The 25,385-nt window shown below is 33.0% G+C and overlaps 1 protein-coding gene across 1 annotated transcript; it reads left to right on the top strand.

Moving 5' to 3' along the window:
* Nucleotides 1–1,741: 1,741 nt before the first annotated feature.
* LOC139482116 (ubiquitin-conjugating enzyme E2 T-like) lies at nucleotides 1,742–20,657 on the top strand. Its single transcript, XM_071265788.1, has 6 exons — nucleotides 1,742–1,917; nucleotides 6,624–6,693; nucleotides 8,936–9,041; nucleotides 10,754–10,852; nucleotides 11,913–11,993; nucleotides 19,992–20,657. The coding sequence occupies exons 1-6, from the start codon at nucleotides 1,809–1,811 to the stop codon at nucleotides 20,094–20,096; spliced, it is 570 nt and encodes a 189-aa protein (XP_071121889.1). The 5' UTR covers nucleotides 1,742–1,808; the 3' UTR covers nucleotides 20,097–20,657.
* Nucleotides 20,658–25,385: the final 4,728 nt, after the last annotated feature.

Below are 25,385 nucleotides of genomic sequence, written 5' to 3'. Positions count from 1 at the left end.
ATAACAAGTAATACTTTATCTGATAGTGACACAACTTGAAAAACAATAATATATATCACAACACCATATATAAATTACACTCCTCTGTATACACTACATAAGCATACAATGAAAGTCTGCATTGGCCATGTTGGCATAGGTAGGGTTTCTGAATAGATCTAAAACCCAGATAATTAGGAGCAGACATAGAAAATAATGGACAAAAACTAAAGTATAGTTAAAAATGACCCCCCCCCCCCCCAATTAAAAAAAGAAAAAGAGTCTGAAACTGCAGTGGACATGTTGAACAAAAAGTAGTGGCTATTTTGCCGGTTCCCGCAATGTAGCATCTAAGGTACTATTTAACCGGCTGCGACAAAAATAGCATCCTTAGGACTGTTTTTCCCGCTCGGGTTAAATAGTGATTTATATTAGAGTTTTGCTATTTTGCCGGTTTTCAAGTAAGATTTTTAGTATATAATTTAAGAATAGAAAAAAATGCAGTTTCAAAGAAAAAAACTATTAAAAAAAAATATGCCAATCATTTTTTCCAAGGACCATTAGAGACTGGAACCAACTGCCAACATCCGCAACATCAGCTGACACAGTTGATGGATTCAGAGCTGTCCTGAAGGCATGCTCTGCTAACATTTAGACAGTAACATCCTGTACATAGTTTTAATTGTATATATATAGACAGTGGCGGATCCAGAACTTTTCCTAAGGGGGGCCCGCTGACTGACCTAAGGGGGGCCCCACTCCAGTCATGCTTCAATGATTCCCTATATAATCAACCAAATTTTTCCCACAAAAGGGGGGGGGGCCGGGCCCCCAGCCCCCCTGGTTCCGCCTATGATAGAGAACGTTTTATCCTGTAAATAGCCAAGAGAAAACTTTCTGTGTTGTCCGACATTGCTTTAGTTTTCGCGGGACCTCATACATTCAAGATTTGAATTCGGTTCCTTACCTGGAAGAAGAAGAAGAAGATGCCTTTCATTGAAAAGTTTTACCTAAGGAAAGCCTGCATGCATATTTTTTTTACAATTAAGTCTCTAACAAATCATGTCTTCTTTTAAAAAAAATTAATACACGTTAAGCAAACCATGCATATTAAAATCGACATTTTTGCTATAGGCCTACGTACATTTCAATCAAAATATCCTATAAGTTTTTAAATCAAAAGTAACATCCAACCACCTTCAAATACTTTACAAGTGTTACAAACCAGTGCTTTTCTTTTTGTGTTTTTGTTTTGTCTTGCAAAATAATTTAATATTTATAGAGGAATGGAGTTACAAAATATCAACCTGTAAACACTGAACACAAAGAAAAGATAATTTACTAAAAAACATCACTAGGTTTACCACTCGGCCTAGGTTTGTCTAAACATGAATTTGCAACCATTTAATGGTTTCTACGTGTTCCTCCTTAATTTAACACCAGACTGTATCAACATGTCATCTGACTTTAGTTGCAATCAAAATTTGAGTTCTGACTTCATATCATGAGTCTGAAGAAAAATCTGAAATACTTGAAGATCCTTGAAGGCTGGCAAAAAAACATGTCTATATAAATCACTTATTTGCGGGAGCAGTGATATAGCAGAAAGGAGTATATTTTTTAGCGATTCACAAGACGATTATGTTATTTAGTTAATTGATCAGTGAAATTGTGTTGATCATGGTACGAAAGGTTGTAGGATAGAAGGTACGAAATGACCATCGTCTTGCTCCGCATTTGTTTCCAATTTTAGTCAAATACAACTTCCGGTTAAAAAAATTGCGGGTTGTTTGATTTTTACCAAAATTTAAGAAACATTGATCAGCAATATGCAAAGATCAGGAAGAATGAAAAAGGAACTAGAAATGTTATCTAAATCTCCACCATATGGAATATCCTGTTGGTCCAAGGATGAACGGATAGATCTGTTACAAGCGCGTAATTCACAATTTTCAAATAATTCATGTATGCAAACTGTGGAAAAAAGGGTATCTTATGGTTAAAATCTGCAAATGTTTCAACTGATTTTTATGTTTTATTCTGATGTTATGTATGTCACTGTCAGTATGTTTGTGATAAGTTGTAAAGTTTAACAGTCAGGGGTGGTACTTTAACAAGCATACATGTATAAGCATGATAAGGCACAAAATGTGCACCATAATTAATAACAGAATAACACTTGTAATGACCGAATACCACTTGAAATTTTAATATTATCACATATTGATGACTTTTAAACATTGATTATTAAATAATTGTATACCATCGCTGTATTTTATCATTTTATAGCTATAAAATGATTTACAGGAGTAGTAAAGTAAAGTAATCTTTATTTAAAATCGGGTTGCATATATACATAATAACAAAGAACATGAGCTCTTAAGAGCTCTTTAACCGACTGATATTAATAAACAAAACATACATGTAATAACATCAGATACACATACAACACAAACATACAGACATCACAAACATACAGACATCACATATATATACATATTAATACATAGATAGCACATGCAGAATAAAAGCTAAGCAAGATATATTAAAACAAATGTCTAATATCAGCACATATATAGTAGCACATAGTATTTATATAAGAGTAGCACATGCAAACTTAAACACTTTAAGCACAAACAAAAAAACAGGATGAGTTCATACAGAACTTTTACAATTTAGTGGTGACCACGGAAAACACAATGGCCGCCATGTTGGATGTACACACTATATTTTAAACGATCTTTATAAATTCAATTTCTTTCTTGAAATCATTTTTAAGTTATAAAATACATCGATAATGTATTATAATTTAATAATCAATGTTTGAAAGTCACCAATATCTGCTTATATTTAAATTTCAAGTGTTATCAGTCAGGGGACTTACTTACATGTAAACAAGTCCCCCATAAAAATCAAATGGTAGCTCCCTTACTTGTCCAAATGAAATTATTACTTGTCCAATTTTTTTATTTAAAAATAACCTTTTTACACCTTAAGTTGAATAAAGGGACAAAACGACAATAAACAATAGAATAGCATTTGATGTATTTCTTTTGAAATACTTTGCAAAACTATGAGTCAAGTACAACTGAATCTAGTCATGTCACAGGACTTAGGTTCTACTTTTTATCAATGCAAGTCTCATCAGACTCTGCACATGAGGCACAATCTGATAGGCCTGTGCACTCATTGAATTTGTATCCTGTTTTTTTTAAGTTGAAAAAAATTTATTCAAACATGTTAAATGCCATCAATAAAAAGAAGATAAGGTCTGATTGCCAATGAGAAAACTCTCTGCAAGAGACCAAATGACACAGAAATTTACAACTATAGGTCACTATATTGAACGTATTGTTTTTTCTACTTATGATCAAATATGATTTTTTGAATTTTATGGTGAAAAAAAATACGGGTATGGTATGTATTATAAGGAACAGAATAAGGTAGCCAAATGAGGTACTGATTTGTCTTGGTTTCGAAATGTCTCCTGTCTTTGCCAAACTGTCTATCAATCATGTCCTACGGAGCCAAACTGTCTACTAAACTTGGAGCTAACGTAAAACCTGTCGAGGTGACAAACTGCCCTGTAAAGTTACCTTATCTACAAAGCACATCATTGATTCGGATCAGTAAGACTGGTTTCAAAGAATAGTATACCATTTACCTTTGAAAATATACCTGACAAAGAACCAGTTAAAAATTATTGATTGCAAGTTAGAAAACATGTTGAAGAAAATGGTTTTGCATTTGAATAAACACAATACAGAAACATGTCAAATTATTATTTGTTTTCTTGTTTTTTGTTAATAAAAATTTTACTTTGTTCATCAAAGTTGGATTATTAAAATTTATTTTCTGCAGAATAATTGAACTTGTCCCGACGGACAAGCTTGGTACAGCTTTTACTTGTCCAACCTTTTTTTCCCTCTGGTACCGGACAATCGGACAAGCGTTATTGTCGAGGCCTGGAAAGGCTATTATATTTTTTTTCTTTGACGCCTTACGTCTATGGCATGTACATTGTATGTAAGGTGTCAAAGCAAAAAAATATAATAGCCTTTCAAGACGAATAATTATTTTGACTAGATTTTGGCTGTGAAATATTTAATATTTTCACAGACTTTTCAAAATCACTGAAACTAAGTAATTTGAGAAGTTAAAATTTCATTTATAAAAATTCCATCACTTCTAATCAGCTTTCCAATTGTGAACTTTCCATTTCTAAGTAGCAACATTCCAGCAGCACCTGCATACGGGGTACAATGTATATATCTCCCAATTGATACGATACTCCCGTGCTTGCATTTCCTATCATGATTTTCTTGATAGAGGGTTACTGCTCACATGGAAGCTATTAAACCAAGAGTTCCAAATAGTGAAGTTGAAGTCATCCCTTCGTAAATTTTACGGACGCCATCACGAGTTGGTTGACCGTTATGAAATAACCGTTTCACAAATGATATCGGATATGTTCCTTGCGTCGTAACTACAATCCCCTTCCCTTTCATGAATGTGACCTACCGAATTAGACTTTTTACCGGATTTGTAATCACATAAGCAACTCGACGGGTGCCACATGTGGAGCAGGATCTGCTTACCCTTCTGGAGCACCTGAGATCACCCCTAGTTTTTGGTGGGGTTCGTGTTGTTTATTCTTTAGTTTTCTATGTTGTGTCATGTGTACTATTGTTTTTTTGTTTGTCTTTTTCATTTTTAGCCATGGCGTTGTCAGTTTGTTTTAGATTTATGAGTTTGACTGTCCCTTTGGTATCTTTCGTCCCTCTTCTAAGTGTTTATAACATTTTTGGGATATTTTTCCTACACGCTTGTTTTTTTTTATTGCTAAAAAGACCAGAATTCCATTGAAAAACAATTATGACATGTACATTCAGAAATTGTCATAATTTGCTTGATAAGCCTGCCAGTTTTTACAGTTTATTTGAAAATGCAAAAACTGGAATAATTTGTACAATGTTGTAGATTAGGACATAACCTTCATGACCTTACAATTCTAAAGAAAACCAATCAGGTCACCTCATACATGTATTGTTGACCTTTGTCTGATAGTTAGAGTTGTTAATGAATATTTAATTACAGAACAATTCCCAAGGGTACATTTTGTACTTTTAAAAGCTTTAGTGCACCAACTTACTGCCCAAGCAAGAAAATATGGAAAATCAATGAAATTAGCATTTGAAGATCAAAGAAAACACCAAAATCACTTACATGACTTAATTTAAATAGGTGATAACTGAAATTTATAAAAAATCACTAAAATAATGAAATCACTTGTTTAAGTAGCACCCCTGACTGTTAATTAACACCATCGTCACAGTGACAAGTTATGAAGCATAGAAATTTAGAGTTTTGGTGTTGAGACAAATCTGCCACCATGGCCACAGAGAAAATAATTTGGTATCATCATGATCAAGACAAATTGGCACATATAGTAAAGCTACATGTACCGTGTACTGTGTAAATGTACACCCACATGTAACTATTCTCCTACATTGTATTTGGTATGAGGTTTGTTTGGGCCCAATACACTTTCACACTCTACACGTTCTCACCTTACATGTTCTCACCCTAGGCCTGTTTGCAAATTGCACCCTACACGTTCGAGCCCAACATGCCCAATATTTATTCAAACTCCAGTTGAATTATTTTTTTTTTTATGTACGTCAATATAAATTATATTTTCCTGAATAAAAACAATGCACTTACCAAAATACAATCAAGAGTTATTTAACACAAAAAAACGTCAGATTGTCACTTTATTTTTGAAACAATGAAACTATATCTACAGCAATACACTTACCAAAACACGATTAAGATGTATTTAACAAAAAATTACAAAAAATAATTAGTCAGAATCTTACTTTATTTTGAAACAATGAAAACAGAAGTACATGTACATGTACACTGTATAAGCTACAATGTAGCAATACGTTCTCTTACCAAAACATGTTGAAGATTTATTTGAAACTCGTTGACAAAATTATTTAACACAAAACCTCTAACTATCCAAATCCTTGACAAAATCAATAAAAAGGATGTGAACGTGAAGGGTGCACACTGCAAAAAGACTTTGGGTGTGAACATGTAGGGTGCGAAAGTGAAAGGGGTTGAACAAGAATGGGCGTGAACATGTTTTCAGGCGAGCAGACCCTGATTCATTGTTTAGCATGTTTAGATTGTATTTCAAACCAGATGCATAGAGTTATACATGTTATAATTTAGATTAACCTAGGAAAATATAATACTAATAGTAATGTAACCAGGTAACTTATATACATGATATAAGTTATATTTAACCCTCTTGCTGGAAAGTTGCTAGGGGATGGACACATGTGTCCACAACGGCCCCGGCGTGCCAGAGGGACACAGTTGTCCATGTTATAATTAATGCAAGCTTCTCATCATTGCTGTATCTCTTTTAATAAAGAAAAAATGCAAGATTAAACTGTAATATTCCCTTCAATGGGTCCCAAATGTAAGGTTATTATATATAGTGTGAATAGTGATGTCACTGAAGTAGAGCTGTCATATTTATGGCACACAAAATGCAACCTTGAAAAACTACCAGCAGCAAGAGAGTTAAAATGATGTTGCTCACTCTTAACTTTTGTCTTTTCCAATTTTAGAAATTCTTGGTGGAGAGGGTACTCCTTACCATAATGGTATTTTTACACTGGAGATCCAGATTCCTGAAAGGTTAGATCTTGTGATGTGATATTGTAAATTCAGAATCGATTGCAATGTTTTTATATATATATTTTTATGTACATGATGAATAATTGAAAAAAATGAGTATCACAAAAATTTAAAGCCTGCATTCATGATTTACTTAAGGTATAATTGATAATTAATTAAATTAGCTTAGTAAATTAAGCATTGTTTAATTTCTGAATTTAAAATACATGCAGTACACTGCAAGGAAAGATAAATATTGTTAAAAATTAAAATGAATATAAAGTTAAGAATGGAAATGGGAGATATGTCAAAAAGACAACAAGCAGACCATAGAGCAGATAACAGCTGAACCCCACCAATGGGTCTTCAACGCAGTGAGAAAATCCCACAACCAGAGGCTGATGAAAATGTGTACTATACCGGATAGCGGGTTATTTTCGCTGATAGAACAATATCGCCAAAATAAATTCAGCCAATTGAAAAGTGCACATGCAAATGTATAGATAAAAACATTGAATCCGTCAAAATATTTTGTATACCTTATTCAATGAAAATCAAGAAATTTTACACCCGCGAAAATAACCCACTATACAGTATGTAGTTCAGTGCAAATGGACATCATACATGTCATACTTTACTCCAAAACATAGAAATGAACTTGAATTAAAAAAAAAACATACAAGACTGACAAAGGCAAAGACTCCTGACTATTGACAGACCCAAAATTGTGCAATTGAAATGATTGACATAAATGTAAAAAAAAAACCATGTACAATGTACACACAAATGTATGTTATGTATTCATGGTTTTTGATGTTTTTCTATAAAAATTACAAAATAAAGAGAAAATATGAAGATATCTAGGTGGTAATAATTATACATTTGTATAATCTATTTTAATGATAAATGTAGAGGGGAAAAACTGATGGCACTGATGGTAATGAAACATAAAAAAAAATTAAAATCTTCAGGGTAATTTAAATTGTGCAATACAAATTTTAAAAACACCATCTAAAGCTTAAAATGAACTCATGCTCTGAAAGGGTCAACAGATATTGCTGCACAAGCAAATATATATAAAAAGTAAAATTGAGAATGAAAATGGGGAATGTGTCAAAGAGACAACAACCCTACCAAATAACCCAAAAAAATTGAAGAATATAATTTTACATATATTGTAATTGTTTTCATTAATCTGTCTTGTTTTTCAAAACAAATCATTTTCAGTTAATTACAAGAAAATGGAAAAAACAGAGATTAATCTAAATCATTTCCTTTTACTTAATACAGTTGTGCATCAATATACGTATTCTTTTATCACATTGTTGCAAAGTTTTACTCAGGTATGTATGGGAAGTTTTATAAATAAAATGTACTTATAATTAGAAAAATGGAATTTCCCACAAATGATTTAAAATTTAAAATAACTGTTTTGTATTCTAAGCTTGGCCTTCCTAAAATGAAGATTTTACAAAAGCCAAACAGTTATCTCTATTCTTATTAACATGATTAAAATAAAGTTCATTTAAAAAATATTTTGGCTTAAAAATGATATAAATTAAAATCTAAACAATGTGACGCCAAAATATGTATAATTTCCATGTCAAAAATAAACACCAGACATATTAATATTTTTCATAAGCTTCAAAATGGTTTAGTTTCCAGATTGACACGCATGACAAAAAGATGTTTTTGAGGTGCCAAATGTGACTTCCTTGTTCATTTGTTGTTTCATTTTGGTGAAATGACATAAAAAAAATAATCAAAAAAACAAAATTCAAAATAGTCACTTTCTTGGTCATACCCGTGGCCAGGGGGGGTTCATCGGGGGGGTTCAGATGAACCCCCCTTGAAATCAAATAAGCACTGTTAAAGTCAACCTTTTTTTCAAATTGTGACTGTAAAAGTCGAGTTCATGAGTCCAACGAAAATTCCTGGCTACAGGCCTGTTGGTTACAAACAGGAAGAACCCTTCAAAATGTTTGTCAATGTCCAATGAAATTATAGTTACAATCAGATTACATTAGAATGGACACAATTATGTCAGAGATATATACTACATGTACATATATGTTCATGCTAGATGTAAGGTTTTGTGCAGATATATCTGCACAAAACCTTACATCTAGCATGAACATATATGTATATAGAAAAAAATAGTTCATTTTATTTTTGTACTTTGTTAATTAGACAGCAAAAGATTATAAATAATGATTATTGTTGTGACAAAACAAAACTTTTATTCTTTATTTCTTTATTTCAGGTATCCCTTTGAACCACCGAAAGTTCGGTTTGTGACCCCTATCTACCATCCAAATATAGATACAGGAGGAAGAATTTGTCTAGATACATTGAAAATGCCTCCAAAGGTATGTGTAATAGGCATTTATGTTACACACAAAGTGTTGTTGTCAATTTAGTGGTAATAAATTATTTTTTTAACCTGACAACCCTATCTACCATCAGATATCCACTTAAGGGAGAACTACCAGCACAAAACATAGGAGGCATTGGTTCAGCAGCTCTTAATTTTCTTTAGTGAAACAAAGTTAAAAAGTACTTTTACTCCTAGGTAAAAAATGTTCAAAATGTATTCTATATACATGACATATGTGGTTGATGGACTATTAAACCTCCTTCCGAAATTAAACATGAAATTATTACTTGCCAATTCTATCAGTTTTCAAGTGTCGATTATGGCACTGCCTCAATAGTCTTGTGGAAGCGTGTTGGCCTCAAGTGCAGGAGGTCATGTGTACAAATCCCAGATAGGTCAAACCAAAGCCTTAAAATGGGTTTCTGCTGCTTCTCTGTTTAAGCATGCTGCACTAAGATGCCATAAGCAATTGAAATACTGATTTTATTGGAACTTGAAATTTAGTTTGGAACATATTTTAATGAAGAATTAAAGCCACACTCAGTGGCGGATCCAGGGGGAGGGGCCCGGGGATTGGAACCCCCCCTCCTTTTTTTTGGACGATCTATGCATTTGAATTGGGACATATAGTTGGAACCCCCCCCACTTTGTTCTGGGTTGGGAACCCCCCTTGATATTTGATATTAAGTGACTTCCCACTTGTGTGACAATAGACAGGAAAGCTACCATATCAGAGTAACTTCTGTCAGGGCGGCTATCATTGAAAGGGATAATAGTATGATGATAACTATGTTATTAAAAGAATGATACTGTTATTGTTACAGGGGGCATGGAAGCAATGTTTAAACATCAGTTCAGTGTTGACCAGCATATTTTTTGTTCTTATAGGGGGCATGTGAGATATGTTTAATAATCAGTACAGTGTTGACCATACGACTGTGCGAGGGCTGTTTAGCCAGTCAATGTTGTTAAAAACTCCTATCATCACTAGCATATTTTTATTGTTATAATTTATGGGGGGCATGGAAGCCAAGTTTAAACATCAGTACAGTGTTGACCAAATGACTGTGTGAGGGCTGTTTAGCCAGTCAAGGTTGTTTAAAACACCGGCATATTTTTGCTGTTAATGGGGGCATGGAAGGCATGTTTAAACATCAGTACAGTGTTAACTTTGAATATTTTTATTGTTGTAAGGGGCATGGAAGCCATGTTTAAACATCAGTTCAGGCCCAAGACCACAATTAATGACCCTGCTTTTCGTTGTCCACGAATATAGTTCCTTTTAATTAGAGTGTTTTTTTCCTTAATTTTTTTTTCTTTCCCTTCCTCACTCATTTCTTAATTTTTTTTGGTGGAAATGAAAGAAGAAAGGTGAAATAAATTTTTGGATGTTGTATTTTAACTTATTTTGATTTGGAATGAGTGATTAGGCCAAGTGCAAAAAGGTAATATTTACAGTTTTCGGAACATCTCTTGACTAGGGGTATGGATGTGTATTGGCTAAATTTGTAAAAGTGATTGTTACAATCTTTCTGAATTTTGGATATATATTTGGACTAGGACTATACATTACACACACACAAAATTGGACAAAAGTGCATGGTGCAATTGTTTTAATGATGCAAAAGGTAATAAAGAACTGATAGAGGAATTAATTGTGGTCTGTGGCCTTCAGTGTTGACCTGCATATTTTTATTGTTATAGGGGGCATGGAAGCCATGTTTAAACATCAGTACAGTGTTAACCAGTATACAGTTATTAATGGCAGAACCAAATCCTGAAGATCCCCTGATGGCTGATATTGTAAGCACAATAACTTTATATTGTATCTAAAGCAGGTTATTTTCAAGGGGTGTAAATTTTCGCTTATTTTCGCAGATAGAACAAAATCTCCAAAAAATATTCCACCAATTAAAAAGTGCACATGCAAAGGTATTGATAAAAGTTTTGAATCCACCAAATTAATTAATATTTTGTATATCTTATTCAATGAAAATCATTAAATTTTACACCCGCTTTACAGTTCTTGACCGTTACATGTAATCCTTGTGACAGATAATGTATCATTTCAATAAATATTTCCCAAATTGTCTCTTATGCTGCGTTCACACATAATTCAAATCAATTCACTTTAAATAATTTGCATACGAAACGTTTTACGTCCAAATGTAAATTTTAATTCGAATTGCAATGCACGCGTCATGTTTACATTACTGTCCAAACGACGTAAACTTTCAATTTGTATCAGCAAAAACGGATTTCTAATGCGAATTGGTTAATGCCAATTAGCCAATTCAAATTATAAAGGAATAGTGTGTGAACGCGATTAGCGAATTCGATTCGCATCCGAATTAAATGTACGTGTGAATTAGGCATACAATGAAATATAGAGAGTTTTAAAAACAAGGAGATGTACCCCAATTTTTTGTTGTATTTCATGAAAGCTTAGAATATTGACCATACTATATATTGGAAAGATAGAATAGAATATTTTTTTTTGGTACAACTTTATTAGAAATATTTACTGTTATTCTCTGTCATTATTTGTGTAAAGGGATGGAGAACTTGGAAGATATTAAAAATTGTTTTTGTTATATGCATAAATGAATAATGTGATCCTGGTGCTGAACATGATGAAAGAAAAAGAGACTAAAAATGTTTCATTTGAAGGTGCTTTCAAGATATTTTAAAACATAATTTTTATTAACATGATAAAAGGGGAAACAAATGAAAACTTGTATCAGTGTGCGATATATCATGTATATGTTAGAAATAGGAGTGATTTATTTCTTATGATCTAATTTTTTTTTTAAATTGTCCTTTTCAGTCATTTCCCATTTTTACACCTTTTTTTTTATTGCAGTCTAATGAATATAAATATAACAAGACCTTGTACATAGAAAATGCCAAGCAGTGGACTAAACAACATGCTGTAGAGAAAAATGTAAGTAATATAGGACTCAAGTACACATAGTACATGTATGTCATATTGCAGTAGACATGGTAGAAGAGAGGGGAAAGATACCAAACTCAAAAGTCCAAAGCAAATTGAAGATTTCATGGCAAAAAACGTAAAAAACGACCAAGAGACAAAAGAAAAAACAATCATCAGAACACTTAAAACAAGTAAGAAAACCTGTGGTGCTACTCCTATAGAATAATATCCTGCTCCACATGTGACGCCTGTGGTGCTACTCCTATAAATTAATATCCTGCTCCACTTGTGACGCCTGTGGTGCTACTCCTATAGAATAATATCCTGCTCCATATGTGACGCCTGTGGTGCTACTCCTATAAAATAAGATCCTGCTCCACATGTGACGCCTGTGGTGCTACTCCCATAGAATAATATCCTGCTCCACATGTGACGCCTGTGGTGCTACTATAGAATAATATCCTGCTCCACATGTGACACCTGTTGTGCTACTCCTATAAAATAATATCCTGCTCCACATGTGACGCCTGTTGTGCTACTCCTATAAAATAAGATCCTGCTCCACATGTGACGCCTGTTGTGCTACTCCTATAAAATATGATCTGCATCAGATAAAAATGGTCCTTTAATGCAAGTGCAAGTATACAGGTACATTTTTAAGACTTGGATTGATTTGGAACATTGAAATATGAAATAAAAAAAGAATTTAGCAGTGGCGGATCCAGCCATTTTAAAAAGAAGGGGTTCCCAACCCAGAGTAAAGGGGGGTTCCAACTATATGCTCCCATTCAAATGCATTGATCGGCCAAACAAAAGTGGGGGTTCCAACCCCTGGAACCCCCCCTGGATCCGCCACTGATTTAGGTCTGTTTTATAGGGTTCTGATAACTCAATTTTCAAACAGTTACAGTCTTTCCATAGAGATTTTTGCAACCCCAAATAAGTTGACAGATATATTGATATTCATTTGTATCAGGTTTATATCAAACCGAAGCAGCTCGTATGTTGATACAGTTTATATCAAAAAAGTTAACATTAATTTTTGGTGTCAAATATACGAATTGCTGTACAAATTCTTTTGTCATATTACTAGAATTTTAGCAAAGAAAAAAGGAATGGCAAAAGAAACTCAGTATATCATGCCACATAATGTTGATACAGACAAATGTTGCCAATTTTTATGCCCCACCTACGATAGTAGAGGGGCATTATGTTTTCTGGTCTGTGCGTCCGTTCGTTCGTTCGTCCGTCTGTTCGTTCGTTCGTCCGTTCGTTCGTCCGTCTGTCCCGCTTCAGGTTAAAGTTTTTGGTCAAGGTAGTTTTTGATGAAGTTGAAGTCCAATCAACTTGAAACTTAGTACACATGTTCCTTATGATATGATCTTTCTAATTTTAAAGCCAAATTAAACTTTTGACCCCAATTTCACGGTCCACTGAACATAGAAAATGAAAGTGCATGTTTCAGGTTAAAGTTTTTCAGGTTAAAGTTTTTGGTCAAGGTAGTTTTTGATGAAGTTGAAGTCCAATCAACTTGAAACTTAGTACACATGTTCCTTATGATATGATCTTTCTAATTTTAAAGCCAAATTAAACTTTTGACCCCAATTTCACGGTCCACTGAACATAGAAAATGAAAGTGCATGTTTCAGGTTAAAGTTTTTCAGGTTAAAGTTTTTGGTCAAGGTAGTTTTTGATGAAGTTGAAGTCCAATCTTTTGGTCAAGGTAGTTTTTGATGAAGTTGAAGTCCAATCAACTTGAAACTTAGTACACATGTTCCTTATGATATGATCTTTCTAATTTTAAAGCCAAATTAAACTTTTGACCCCAATTTTACGGTCCACTGAACATAGAAAATGAAAGTGCATGTTTCAGGTTAAAGTTTTTGGTCAAGGTAGTTTTTGATGAAGTTGAAGTCCAATCAACTTGAAACTTAGTACACATGTTCCTTATGATATGATCTTTCTAATTTTAAGCCAAATTAAACTTTTGACCCCAATTTCACGGTCCACTGAACATAGAAAATGAAAGTGCATGTTTCAGGTTAAAGTTTTTGGTCAAGGTAGTTTTTGATGAAGTTGAAGTCCAATCAACTTGAAACTTAGTACACATGTTCCCTATGATATTATCTTTCTAATTTTAATGCCTAATTATATTTTTTATCCAATTTCATGGTCCATTGAACATGGAAAATGATAGTGTGAGTGGGGCATCCGTGTACTTTGGACACATTCTTGTTCTATATAGCTTTGCCAATTTCTGTTAAGTGGGAGTTTTTGTAAGGGGTTTATTTTGGTAAATTTTGTGATTACGATGAAATTGCTAAAAAAAAAAAAAAATCCCCTTGTCACATTGCTAGTCTTAATTTGTTTTTTGAGAAAGATAAGAATCACGGAAAGTCAAAACACGAAAAAATTTACTTTCAGAATTTTTTTTGCACCACAAATCACAAGATTTATTTTGCATGTTGAAAGCTGTACTGTTACCCAATGTTGCAATATCATTGTCATTGGGTCACTTGTGGAATAATTGTCTCATTGGCAATCATACCACATCTTTTCATTATAGGCCGGCACTAAGCCGGTCCATTATATGATATGGGTTTGAGATTGTTACATGAGTTTCTGTGGATCTACATTATTATTTTCTGCGGTATATATGAAAATAAAAGATTTTAGGTAATTGAAATAAATACATTTTTTTATTAATTTTTATATGAGAAGAAGATGCCAAATATTTATAACAATGAATGTTCATTGTTTTGTTATCATGATTATGCACAGAATGCGTGACCTGTATTTGGGGATTTCCCAAATCAGGTTATTTTTAGAAATGTAAACAAGGTACCATGTTCTTACAACAACTCGTCATCGGAACATGGGAAATGATTTACAGTTTGCGTTATTTTCTCATTTTATATTCTATTTTGATTATAGTATATACAGATTTCATCATTTAGAAAAATAATTATAATAAAGATATCTTTACTTTCAACGTAAACGATCTTGGGAGTTTTTATGTTATAGGTAACTGAAAGTGATTTTCAAACCTCTCAAATATCCACTTGGTGTTTGTTAATACTTTGCAATTTTAATGCAACCAAACACTGAAATGAAAACATTTTGTCAAGGATTTGTCAGTTGTTACAAAAAGAATAATTTACTATACTGTCTGAAGCTTTCTGATTTTGAGTTGTAGTATGAAGCAGTTTTTTAGTCTGTCGTATACCCAATGAAAATATGAAGGGGATATGGAGTAAATGTACATGAGACAATATTAATATCAATACAAGGTAAAAACCCAAATATGGAACGTTTTTATTGTTGTACTTCATCTTCAAGTCACCATCAGGCATTCAACAATGATAAATATTTCTCATAACTGGTAGTTAGTTCAAGTTGACCCTTCACATTGATTTGAGCAGAATTCATGGTTAAATATCATACAAAGCTACATTCCTATTTTTATGACTGTTTGTTGATACTTTTAAATTTAAGTAAAAGCGAATAGAAATGAAAACATTATGTCTAGGATTTCTCAACCTTTACTGAGAGGTATAATTTGATATTTGTTTGCTCTAAGATTTTTATATCTTTTGTCTAACATTTGTCTAACAAAGTTGGGGAAGGGATTTAGTGTTTCATCTGTCCATCATAAAGTTAAAGTCCATCTATCTAGTTTAAACATATATTTATTTATAGTGGATTGGGAAACAAGTTATTAATCCCTTTCCACTTTGGGCATGTTGAGGGTGCGAGTGCTGCCTTTTAGCGGAATTAGCCTTTTCTTTTTCAAAATCTACATGGTTGTCTTTTACGTTCAAGAGATAGGGCTCTTTCTTAACAAGGGTTAGCCATTTATTGTCCTCTTCTGAGGGACTATCATCGTTTCATAAGACCACACTGGCAAATGGTGTCAAGGGAGAGATGGAACGAGGATCGAACCAGGAACCTTTCAGTGTTCTCCCCAGGCCGTTTTAGCGTCGCGGTACCGCGACGCTATATTTTTTCACCGTGATGCTATAATAATTCCCGCGACGCTATAATTATTTTGAAGATGCTATTTTACTTGTCCTCAATTTTAAACTTTCATCTATTATCGATTATAATCATAAAAATTATATCACCTTTAATTGTAATCCCTTTAAGTCGGACACTAAAGGCAATTAAGAGATTAAATAGCAGATGTTAATTGCCCTCAGGGTGATAACTGTTTGGATGCGAATATCCCAAATGACACTTGTGATTAATACCACGTGTCTGCAATCACCAATTTCGACATGGAAAAATGCAATCACAAAACAATTCGAAATCTATGTTTTGTATTAAGAAATTTCAAAGATTGAAACGATGTTTTTTATTTTTTTAAAGATCGTTTATTTGTGCAACTCTCCAAAAAATTATACTTTTTTTCTCTTCCGGTAATACGAGAGCGAGAATTTTGGTTTAGAGCTAAAATAAGTTTAATACTTCTTTAAAAAGTTATCATAATTAGCTTAAGTTTATGTTTAATCCATTTAATGCATTAAAAGCTTCTTATTCATTCACAATCTCTTGTCAAACAATGTTTATTCTCGGACTCATTTTCGTAAATTTTTCAACGGCCGCCATTGCACATTTTTGTGTAAACTACGGATAGGAACCGGACCAGATATGACAAAAATCCGCATTTTCACGATAATGACAACAGATGGACAGTAGACAGAAAAAATATATCAAGAGAGAAAACTATGCATTAACAGACTATTTGTTAGATAACTTTGATAAAAATACATATTATTTTTATGTAAAGATAAGAAACAACTGAGACTTATTCATTGAGTGCCATGAAACAATGAATTTCATAAACATGATAAAAAAAGTTTTTAAATTGATTTTTTTTTGGTACTTTATCTTTACTTAATATAATATAAAAAATAGTTAGTTTTGTGTACTAGATATTGAGTTTTGTATATATACAGGTTGCACTATAATGAACCATTCATTCATTTGACTTATTGTTGGGTAACTGAAACCACATATTTATTTTTGTTTGGCTCAAAAGGAAAAAATAATTCTGTAACTATAAATGAATAAAGAAAACATAAACTGAAACAACTGTTTTTGTGGTTATAGTTTAATTGTATTCTCAGTTATGAATTGAACAATATAAACTAAAACATATAAAGGAAAAAGAGCATCAACGCGACGCGACAAATGACATTAAAATAAATATACATATATACAGTTATTTTTTTTTAACGCAAAATGTGATGCTATCCAAAATTTCTGGGGAGAACACTGCCTTTGTGTTAGTAGTCATTTTCATTAACCACTACACCTCAACTCCCCATCTATCTGTGTTATAGTTATAGTTCATGAGATTTTGTTCATGAGATTTTGTTCATAGATGCGTCTTGAATAACCAAGGGGTGGGTCCTGATAAAAATAAGGTTATCTTGACTTACATTTCACATATGAGTGACTGATTAAAGTTTGTGTTAGAGTCCATATCTGGGTAAATAATATATTGTCAGTAGATGCGTCTGTAATAGTCAGAATCGGGGGTCCTAAAAAATATGTCATCTTGACATAAAATTCATTGATGAGAAAATAAGGTGAAAGGCTGCGTTTAAGTCCATATCTGATATGAGGAATACAAATATTTTGTCAGTAGATGCAACTGTGATCAGTCAGGGATATAACTCTATAGGGTTATTACAGAAAAATAACATACATTTGTTATTGTGGACTAAAAAATCAAAGAACTGTGATAACATATGTATGTTACATGATTCATAGGGACAATATACATCCTTAGTTTAGTTAAAATGTATTCAAGTTCTATTGATATTACTATTGTCTTTATGTATACTTAACTATAGAAAGATATAACAGTTCATAGTTTGCCAATTATGCAAACTACAGTTAACTACACCTATATTTTATTACAGAAAAAATATGCCTGTAATAACTAAAAGGTGTTATCACAACTTCTCTACATCACTCCAAAGCATTTACTCAGACATACATCATGCTTAATTACAATGTATTTTAATGTATTGTAAAAAATAATGACCAGAGCATGTAATGAGGTTCTGCGCAAGCTTCCCAGTAATTCCCAAGTGTCTCATATAATAAGTTACATTCCTTTTATAACTAAGCCTCGTTATTACAGCTAAGTTTATCCCTTAAAAGCCTCATCTCATTGATATACCATGGTTAATCAAAAAGGTATTAATTTAATTTAAACTTTAGTTATCAAGGCTATGTATTTAGTTTCTGCGCAAAGTCTCAAGAGTTCCCTAGTGCCCACTATAGATTAAAATATTTTTGATTTATTTTACAACTAACAAACAAATATGTTATTACAGATTTAGAAAATTTAAGGAATAAAGAGTAGACAACTCATGAAAGTATCTGTAATAACACATGCAAGTTATTTTTCTGTAATAACCCTATAGAGTTATATCCCTGACTATTGAGTCACAAGTTTCAAGTCTTGAAAATGAATTAGATGATATTCCATTTCATCAACTGCACTTAAAAGATATTCAATTTCATCAACTGTACAATTAAGTTATATATCTTATAGCATTATCATAACTAACATGACTAATTGGACTGGACCAGTTCTGTCAACTCAATTTAAAGATTGTTTATATAATATTTTGCACTTTTTTTACACCAAAAACCTCCATATTTCTGGCCCAAAAATTTGGTGCATGCACCAATTAACTCTCTTGTTTTGAACTGATATATGAAATAAAGAACTGCACCATGAGCACAAGATGCATCCGTCGCTTTTTCAACAAATAAAGGTCGATAACTCCTAAATGTCACTTAAAAAATGTATTAAAAACTAAATGGAGCTTATCTTAATAGATATAAACCAAAGTTTCATGAAAACTGCTTAAAGCATTTTTGAGTGATTGTCCTAAATACGGAAAATCCCCCCTTTTTTATGAATGAAGTCCCAATACCCCGAAATATAAAATCTGAAATATACAAAAATCGAAAGGGAACTTATGTCAACACAATTCACTAAAGCTTCATGAAAATTGTTTAAAGCATTTTTGAGTTATAGTCAGAAAAAATCTAAAATTTATAAATATCGAAAGAGAGCTTATGTCAATAGATAAAAACAATTCACCAACGTTTCATGAAAAATTGACAAAGCATTTTTGAGATATTTTCCGACATGTTGATAACGAATGGACAGACGGACAAGGGTATACCATAATACATCCCATACACAGGCGTATAAAAATGGTACTTTTAACTATATATAATGCCTGTACAGCTCACAAACCATTAGAAGTTACATCAAATCTTATCTACATCAGGTTTAAAAATACCATTTGAAGTTTATTATGTTTGATTGATTGATTGATTTTTGGTGTTTTAACGCCACTTTTAAATGCCACATTTGGGCTTTTCGTGGCGGTCAGTTTTTATAGGTGGAGGAAGCCAGAGTTCATGGAGAAAACAACCGACCTTCGATAGGAAACCTGACAATTCTAGTCAATTAAGATTGAAGTCGAGTGCACCCGCACAAGCGGGGGTTCCCACTCACAACCTCAGTGTTGACCGGCTAGTGATTACAGTAGTACAACTACTTAGACCATTTGGCCACCGAGGCCCCTATTATGTTTGAAAGCAGTTTGATAAATGAATGTTTTATTTAGATAAACTACAATAGTATATGTCAGTTATCAAAAAAAGAATTGGAATCTTAATTTAGTCTTACAGTCAGGAACCCCGCTCCTGCGGGTGCACTCGACTTCAATCTTAATTGGCTAGAATTGTCAGTTTTCCTATTGAAGGTCTGGTTTTCTCTGGGCACTCCGGCTTCCTCCACCAATAAAAACTGTCCGCCACGAAATAGCCCAAAAGTGGCGCTTAAAAGTGGCATTAAAACACCAACAATCAAATCAAATCTTACAGTCGGAACCATTAGTTAAAAAGTACAACCTCACTCACATAATGATTTTTCAATGCAGTATATTTTTCTTTTTTATTTACCTACAGATCAGTGAAGAATATCCGGTGAAAGCTAAGTCAATGACAGACACAGGAGTAAAGCGTACTCAACCTATGTGTGATGTTACCAACAAAAAAGTCAGAGATTCTTGACAATGCTGTTGGATGTTGACTTCAATTTTATAATTGCCATCTACTGTGATGTGATCACTGGTGATCAGAACTGTGTTGGTCATAAGACACTGAAAAAAGTCTTGCATCTATATAGCTATAATAGATAATTGATAATTGTATATGTCATTGAAATAAGGCATATACAATTATCTTTTGAAATTTGAAGAATGAACTTTAATAATTCATAAATATCAAGTCTAACTTTTGTGGCTGTCCCTTATACATTCTTGAAATAAATTATTTAAAAAATGATTCCAAGAAAAGCTATCAATAGAATTTTGTTCAAGACTATACATGTATTAGTGCTGTAATTATTTTTTGATTATTTTTGTTGTTGGGTTACTTTCTCTTAAACATTATTCATGTTATCATATACCCTATATCTCATGTTCATCTTTGAAAACTGTATACTTTTGTTGTATTGAACTATTTTTAATCCTGTATAAGGAGAGAATGTTATGTACAAAGGGAGACGACTCTATTTTTGTATAATACTAAATTCAAATGAATATTGTGCCAAATTAAACAATGAAAACGAAATTATAAGTTTTTTCTTATTATGGATCCAGATAAAGGCTTTTGTCTCGCCTGTTACAGTATGCGAGACATAGGGATTACTATCTTGCGGCAGTGGCGGCAAAAACTATTTGTATAAAGACCTGGATGTTTCATACCTTGTATGTAGATAACTTATGTTTCAAAGTTTCTGTCTGTCATATGTCCATTGCCCTTATAAAAAAAGAAGATGTGGTATGATTGCCAATGAGACCACTCTCCACAAGAGACCAAAATGACACAGAAATTAACAACTTTAGGTCACCAGGGATCTCCATGGATGAAAATTGAACCATGGAGGAACTTTCACCATTACAAACCTTGTCTACGCTGTACAGTGTAGCGCGATCGGAAGTATTTTATCCCTCCATACAAGGAATGGTGAACATGCTAATTCATTGCTTATTTAAATTATATTTATTTGAATTTTCATTATAGAATTAGAAGTATCAATATTTTCATTTATTGCCGTTTTTATACGACCGCAAATTTTGAAAAAATTTTCGTCGTATATTGCTATCACGTTGGCGTCAGCGTCGTCGTCGTCGTCGTCGTCGTCGTCCGGCGTCCGAATACTTTTAGTTTTCGCACTCTAACTTTAGTAAAAGTGAATGGAAATCTATGAAATTTTAACAAAAGGTTTATGACCACAAAAGGAAGGTTGGTATTGATTTTGGGAGTTTTGGTCCCAACATTTTAGGAATTAGGGGCCAAAAAAGGGCCCAAATAAGCATTTTCTTGGTTTTCGCACTATAACTTTAGTTTAAGTTAATAGAAATCTATGAAATTTTGACACAAGGTTTATGACCACAAAAGAACGGTTGGGATTGATTTTGGGAGTTTTGTTCTCAACAGTTTAGGAATTAGGGGCCAAAAAGGGGCCCAAATAAGCATTATTCTTGGTTTTCGCACAATAACATTAGTTTAAGTAAATAGAAATCAATGAAATTTAAACACAATGTTAATGACTACAAAAGGAAGGTTGGTATTGATTTTGGGAGTTTAGGTCCCAACAGTTTAGGAATTAGGGGCCAAAAAGGGACCCAAATAAGCATTTTTCTTGGTTTTCGCACCATAACGTTAGTATAAGTAAATAGAAATCTATGAAATTTAAACACAAGGTTTATGACCATAAAAGAAAGGTTGGGTTTGATTTTGGGAGTTTTGGTCCCAACATAATAAGGAGCCCAAAGGGTCCAAAATTAAACTTTTGTTTGATTTCATCAAAATTGAATAATTGGGGTTCTTTGATATGCTGAATCTAACTGTCATGACTGTGTATGTAGATTCTTAACTTTTGGTCCCGTTTTCAAATTGGTCTACATTAAGGTCCAAAGGGTCCAAAATTAAACTTAGTTTGATTTTGACAAAAAATGAATCAGTTAGGTTCTTTGATATGCTGAATCTAAAAATGTACTTAGATTCTTGATTATTGGCCCAGTTTTCAAGTTGGTCCAAATCGGGGTCCAAAATTAAACTTTGTTTGATTTCATCAAAAATTGAATAAATGGGGTTCTTTGATATACCAAATCTAACTGTGTATGTAGATTCTTCATTTTTGGTCCTGTTTTCAAATTGGTCTACACTAAAGTCCAAAGGGTCCAAAATTAAACTTAGTCTGATTTTAACAAAAATTGAAATCTTGAAGTTCTTTGATATGCTGAATCCAAAAATGTACTTAGATCATTTATTATGGGCCCAGTTTTCAAGTTGGTCCAAATCAGGATCTAAAATTATTATATTAAGTATTGTGCAATAGCAAGTCTTTTCAATTGCACAGTATTGCGCAATGGCAAGAAATATCAATTTTTTTTTTAATTAGAGTTATCTTTCTTTGTCCAGAATAGTAAGCAAGAAATATCTAATTGCAAAATATTGTGCAATAGCAAGATTTTTTTTTAATTGGAGTTATCTTTCTTTGTCCAGAATCAACTTAAATCTTTGTTATATACAATATACAATGTATATTCACTTTTTACTACCAACTGATAAATTAAAATAATCTTAACCATTCAGTGATAACAAGCAGTTTTTTTACATCTTAATATTTTATGATGTATTTAAATGAGTAGTTATTGTTGCAAACTCCATTAGAAATTTTAATTGAGATTAGTTTTGGAATAAGGGAAAGGGGGATGTGATTAAAAAAATTGGGTTCAATTTTTCTCATTTGAAATTTCATAAATAAAAAAGAAAATTTCTTCAAACATTTTTTTGAGAGGATTAATATTCAACAGCATAGTGAATTGCTCTAAGAGAAACAAAAATTTTAAGTTCATTAGAACACATTCATTCTGTGTCAGAAACCTATGCTGTGTCAACTATTTAATCACAATCCAAATTTAGAGCTGAATCCAGCTTGAATGTTGTGTCCATATTTGCCCTAACCGTTCAGGGTTCAACCTCTGCGGTCGTATAAAGCTACGCCCTGCGGAGCATCTGGTTAACCATTCAAATGCCAAGTCTTCATGGTCCCCCCTTAGTCGAGAATGACCAAAAGCTGTCATGAAGGTCCCCATGCAGATTTCTTTTATTTTTGGTAATTGTTATGGGGGTTAAAAATCATCTGATGTGGAGCTTATTTTTCGTGGACACTGTCAAATTCAGAGCCCATTACCGGTATGGCTGATTTGCAGCAACAACAAAACAATTCGTACGGGTTATGTAAAAGGTTAATTGAGATTTGTAAAGCAAACGTTGACAAATGAAAAGGTTTTTAATGACTTTATCTGGAAAAATTGATGCTGTGCAACATGCATCTTTCGAGTCTAAATAGAAACGCGGATGTATCAATTTGATTGTAATATACGAAATGAATTCGGAATTTAGATACGATATTTCTTTACAGGAAATATTTAAGTTTTTACTTTTAAACTTTTAAAGTAATTCTAAATTATCGTTACAGCAGTACTCGAGTTATTTGCGATGAAATAATATTTACTGTTTTGCGTCTTATTTTGTACTTCTTAAAAAAGGGGGATGCTGATTGCGTAAGTCAAAATAAAGCACATGTTCGACTTGTTAAACTGTTTTCTTTGTAACTGGATTAATTAATTAATTTATTTATTTAATCTAAATGATCATAATCATTTGCTGAAACTTAGTTGATTACTTCGACAAATGGATCGTCTATCCTCAGATAGTATTCTCCTGTCTGGTTTGTTGATCTACCTGTACAAGCTCAGGTACAAGTAAGGGAGCTACCATTTGATTTTTATGGGGGGGGGGGGGGGGGGGGGGCTAGGATGAAATTTGAAAAAAAAGCAGGACAGGAGTTTTGAGTAAAAAAAAAAGGCAGGATGAGCAATTTGGTAAAAAAAAAAAGGCAGGATGACAATTTGTGTAAAAAAAGTCAGGATAAACTAGTAAAAAAAAGGCAGGACCGAATAGAGTAAGAAATAAAAAGGCAGGACAGAGATTACAACTAAAAAAAAAAGCAGGACAAAATTTTTCATCCTAGCCCCCCCATAAAAATCAAATGGTATCTCCCTAATTAGCGATCTTAATCCGGATATCCCTCAGGCGTTAGAACTGTATTGGATTATAACACAAAAAGCCTAAGGGTTATGCAATTACATGCATTTGATTATAATTGATAAAAAATGGCGTCGGGCTACAAAAAACGATGAAGTTTTGAACGATGGCGGAAGACAATTTAACGATGGCGCAAGACAATTTAACGATGGCGCGAGTCATTTGACGATGGCGCAAGACATTTGAACGATGGCGGGGCTCCATCGTTAAACAGGCCATGGAGATCCCTGGTCACCATACAGCCTTCAACAATGAGCAAAGCCCATACCGCATAGTCAGCTATAAAAGGCCCCAAAATGACAATGTAAAACAATTCAAACCAGAAAACTAATGGCCTAATTTATTTACAAAAAATGAATGAAAAACAAAATATGTAACACATAAACAAACAACAACCACTGAATTACAGGCTCCTGACTTGGGACAGGCACATACATACAGAATGTTGCGGGGTTAATCATGTAAGCGGGAACCCACCCCTCCCCCTAACCTGGGACAGTGGTATAACAGTACAATATAAGAACGAACTATAAAAATCAGTTGAAAAAGGCTTAACTCATCAGATGGATAAAAATACAAGTGGACGTGGACATTTCATGGTTCAGCCACTGCTTGAAAGAAAAATATAGTTTTTTTGTATTGTGAATTTCTCACGCATTATGTTATGAGTAATAGGATAACTTTTTGGTATATGGGTTCCTTGCAATGTGAAAATGTCCTTCAGACAGGTTTCACCTGACCTCAACCTCGTTTCATAGATTAGTAAAATTATTTTATAAGTGACTATAAAAACAATATCAACATTGTTGATATAATATTAAAATATATTTTACGACAACTACCAGAAGTGGGATATATTGCCGATTTTTTGCAGCCCGAGAAAAAATGGCAGAAAGAATGGTAAAGAGAAATTTGAAAGAAGAGGATGAGAAAAGTAATCGTGAGGACAATGTCCGCAGTCTAATAGATGCAGAGTTGGACATTTCTCTTAGTAAGAAAAAGGGTAAAAGGAGTTGTTTAATATTGAAGCCAACTCGCAGTAATAGTAAAAATGCTGATGCCACGTATGGTAGCTCATGAAAAAAGCATTTCTGGTGTTGACAGTAATATATTTATGGATATGTTGAAATCCATATATAGTCAAGATAACCAGAAAAAGCAAGACAATAAATTAGATTC

The sequence above is a fragment of the Mytilus edulis genome, chromosome 7 (genome assembly GCF_963676685.1).
Source record: "Mytilus edulis chromosome 7, xbMytEdul2.2, whole genome shotgun sequence".
Taxonomy (NCBI): domain Eukaryota; kingdom Metazoa; phylum Mollusca; class Bivalvia; order Mytilida; family Mytilidae; genus Mytilus; species Mytilus edulis.
This window is presented reverse-complemented; position numbering and strand designations above follow the sequence as displayed.